This window comes from Penaeus monodon, chromosome 22, assembly GCF_015228065.2.
Source record: "Penaeus monodon isolate SGIC_2016 chromosome 22, NSTDA_Pmon_1, whole genome shotgun sequence".
In the NCBI taxonomy this organism is placed as follows: domain Eukaryota; kingdom Metazoa; phylum Arthropoda; class Malacostraca; order Decapoda; family Penaeidae; genus Penaeus; species Penaeus monodon.
The window spans coordinates 3515202-3518324 of record NC_051407.1 but is presented as its reverse complement, the minus strand read 5'-3'; the positions used below and the strand labels follow the sequence as shown (position 1 = coordinate 3518324).

The 3123-nt window shown below is 40.1% G+C and overlaps 1 protein-coding gene across 1 annotated transcript in view; it reads right to left on the bottom strand.

Moving 5' to 3' along the window:
• The window catches only part of LOC119586781 (eIF-2-alpha kinase activator GCN1-like), a 26024-nt gene that overhangs the window by 19377 nt on the left and 3524 nt on the right, over positions 1-3123 (bottom strand). Inside the window, exons 6-13 of the mRNA XM_037935501.1 lie at positions 2769-2970; positions 2465-2643; positions 2125-2322; positions 1830-1985; positions 1209-1374; positions 742-980; positions 394-559; positions 48-184 (exon numbers count right to left, since the gene is read on the bottom strand). Coding sequence (XP_037791429.1) covers positions 48-184; positions 394-559; positions 742-980; positions 1209-1374; positions 1830-1985; positions 2125-2322; positions 2465-2643; positions 2769-2970 — 1443 coding nt within the window. The remainder of the gene's footprint in view (positions 1-47; positions 185-393; positions 560-741; positions 981-1208; positions 1375-1829; positions 1986-2124; positions 2323-2464; positions 2644-2768; positions 2971-3123) is intronic.

Here is a 3123-nt window from a genome sequence, read left to right as displayed (position 1 = left end):
GACATTAATTATCAAAAAAGATAAGAATCCCCTTGTCATCTCCTTACCGACTCATTAACTGGTGATGGAATGTATTCGGTTGTAAGCTGTGGAACAATGTCTCCCTCTTGGCTCTTAATGACCTCTTCCACTTTTAGACCCTGCGAACGGCACACCTGCTCCCACAAGTTGGGATTCTCACGAACTGTCACAGTAAAACATAATGAGACGTGTCAAGAAGTGTACGTAAAATCTAAGCCAAGCATTTTACTTGAACTTATAGAAAATATTGTAAATACCAATGACATTTTGCACTCTATGCCACCTTCATTTGTGCATACAGAAGCCATTCTACAATTTCTTTTATTCAAACAAAGCAAAACTCGCTAGCAAACAGCCTAAGAACAGCCTTACCCATTGAAGGATGGAAAGCAGCAGGAAGAGCCAACACAGCTAGCCTCTCCTTCTGGCTCCTGTCTAGATTGCTGGGAGAGCAGATGACAATGAGAGCTTGAGCCACCCCAGCAGGGCTCAGCTCTCCTACCGCACTGCCTCCGCCTGCATCTGGTTCGTCTGCCTTCTGTAAGATGAGAGAACATGCTGGAGTTTAGGCTTTTACTTGCTGCTACCCAATCTTAAGGTCTGTTAGCTTCACATGCCTCTTCTTTCTTCCTCTCTACTTGTCAGAAATGAGCAATGCCTCAGAAAAATGTGTAAACATAAACACAAAGGGCAACACATCTCCTGTCCCTACGAACTTACTTGAACTTTTGCATTCTGCATCATTACTGTCAGGTTGTTTAAGAGATCTGCTGCCAGTTGAGCTCCACCTAATGAGGCAACCAGCTTTTTGGACGAGTTCTGTGCTGCCAGCCTGACCTGGGAATGAGGACAAACCAAGCACCATACCAGTGCCTGCTCCACTGCCATCGCTTCATTCCCCAGTTTTCCAATGTGATGCGACAAAAGAATTTCACACCATGTCACCAACTGCAACAAACCTGATGTTGTTCCATAAAATTAATCACCCTTCTAGCTTCATTTTTCATGGTTAACATTTTGTTCTTGTACAGAGAACATAATATTACAATATTCTTAATATATATGGCAAGTAATTCATAAGAGAAAAAATATATATATATATACTTACTCTAAACTAGAAAAATATCAGAGCACATCATACACAAACTAATCATTATCAGAATATGAAAAGAAAAAATAATGCTTGCCTTCTTTAGGGGCCTGCGTGAAGAACTTTTCCCCTGTGAAATACCCCTTTTGTAGGTCCAGGGTTGATGACCACAATGAAGCAATTTTCTCCTCTGCAGACATATCACTCATGCTGATCTTCAATAGTAAAACTGTTGCTGTCAGTGCCTCAGATAACATCAACACCTAAAAAGAAATACATTCACTTTGAGGAATGATGCCAATATTCTTACAAAAACACTATAAATTTCAAACCAGGAATTATAATATACTCAAATAGGTCGTGTTACCTATAATAATACACATAAGGTAGAATAACAAATTGCTAGGTGGGTGTAAATACTTTATCAAAATTATTCAGGAATCTACTATTGCTCCTGGACATACATATACTGTACTACATAAGTATTTATTTCTAGTAAGATAATGGCGTACATATACTATGCCAAAAAAATTATGAAATAAGAAAATACGAAGTACAATTAGATCCTCAAGAAGTTCTTCTTCATTTAATGGTATGTATTAGAAAGATATTAAATACTCTTAACAAAAACAAATGCCAAGAAATCCAGAAAGGCTGACATGATCAGATGATAAAATTCATTCTTTTACCTGAACTGTTACCTTATTACTTGTCATACCTGGGTACTCTGGCTGAGAGCCTTGTCAATGCAGGCCAGCAGTTTGGGGATGAGGGTGGCCGCCTTGAAGGCACTTGAGGGGGTAACACACGCCAACAGGCACCGGATGTACGCTGCCCTCACACTTGTGGTTGAAGTTTTCAAGCCCATCCCTTTCTGTTTGGCAAATAAGAGCTTCTGTTATTAATGCAGACTCCCATTTAATCCTGTTTGACCCTCTTACACAGCTGTCCATGATATCTATATCTCTGCAATCATCACCACACATGCAACATGAAATTTACAGGAGAATTACCGGGAAGAATTCAATCAGTTTTGGGGGGATGTCAGTGTTGAACTTGCCTGCCCAGGCAGTGAGGGCAGTGAGGCCTTGCACTAGTGACCCCTCGTGACTCTCCGTCTCCAGGACCTTAATCATCTTTTCCAACACCATCACTGACAAGTTGTAAGCACTGCTCCCTGTCACACAGTGCTCACTGATGGCCTCTACACCCTAAAACAAAAAGAAAACTAGACTATCTTCTACCAAGGTATATGAAAAAAAAATCAAGCCATTGATAAAGAGTACAATAACTAATTTCCAAGTAATTACCATGAACTAATTATTACATTTCAAGCTCGTATAACAAACATACCTGTAGGACAGACACTTTCTGAGTATTGACTGTCAACTTTCCATCTGAGCCAAAGAACACATCAAACACAAGCTTTACAAGCACTTCCACAGCTGATGCATCACTACACTGCTTTGAAAGCTGTCGGCAGACCTCAACTGTGTCATCGCGCACTTGATCTTCTTTGGCATGGAGTGGGCCTGCAAAGATGAGGATACAAATTATTACACCCAAAAGAAAAATCGTATGTACTATTTCCAGGTTTTTTCACTCAATGAACTCTGCAAATCAGAGAAATCCTGTTTTCTATTATCTCAGAACTTACTGGCAAGCAATTTGCTAAGTTCTTCCACGTATTGGCTCAGGTCAAGGTTGAGCCCCGAACAAAGGCGAGCCACAGCCTCCAGGATGACTTCAGGATTACGTAGGAGGGACTTTTTAAGAGCAGGTAAGATTAGCTCTTTAAAATCGTCATGGCTCAGCTGGCGTAAGAGTGGCCGTGTCTGGTCTAAGATGAATGGTCTTGGCTGAGGAGAGTAATAGAATTTCAAATCCCACTGCTTCCTCAAAATTATATAAGACAAGTTTACAGTAAAATAACATCAATGCAGTTGAAAATTTAAATTTTCCTTTCTCCTCAAAATATTTATTCTAAAAACCACTGAAAACAGCTTTCAAGT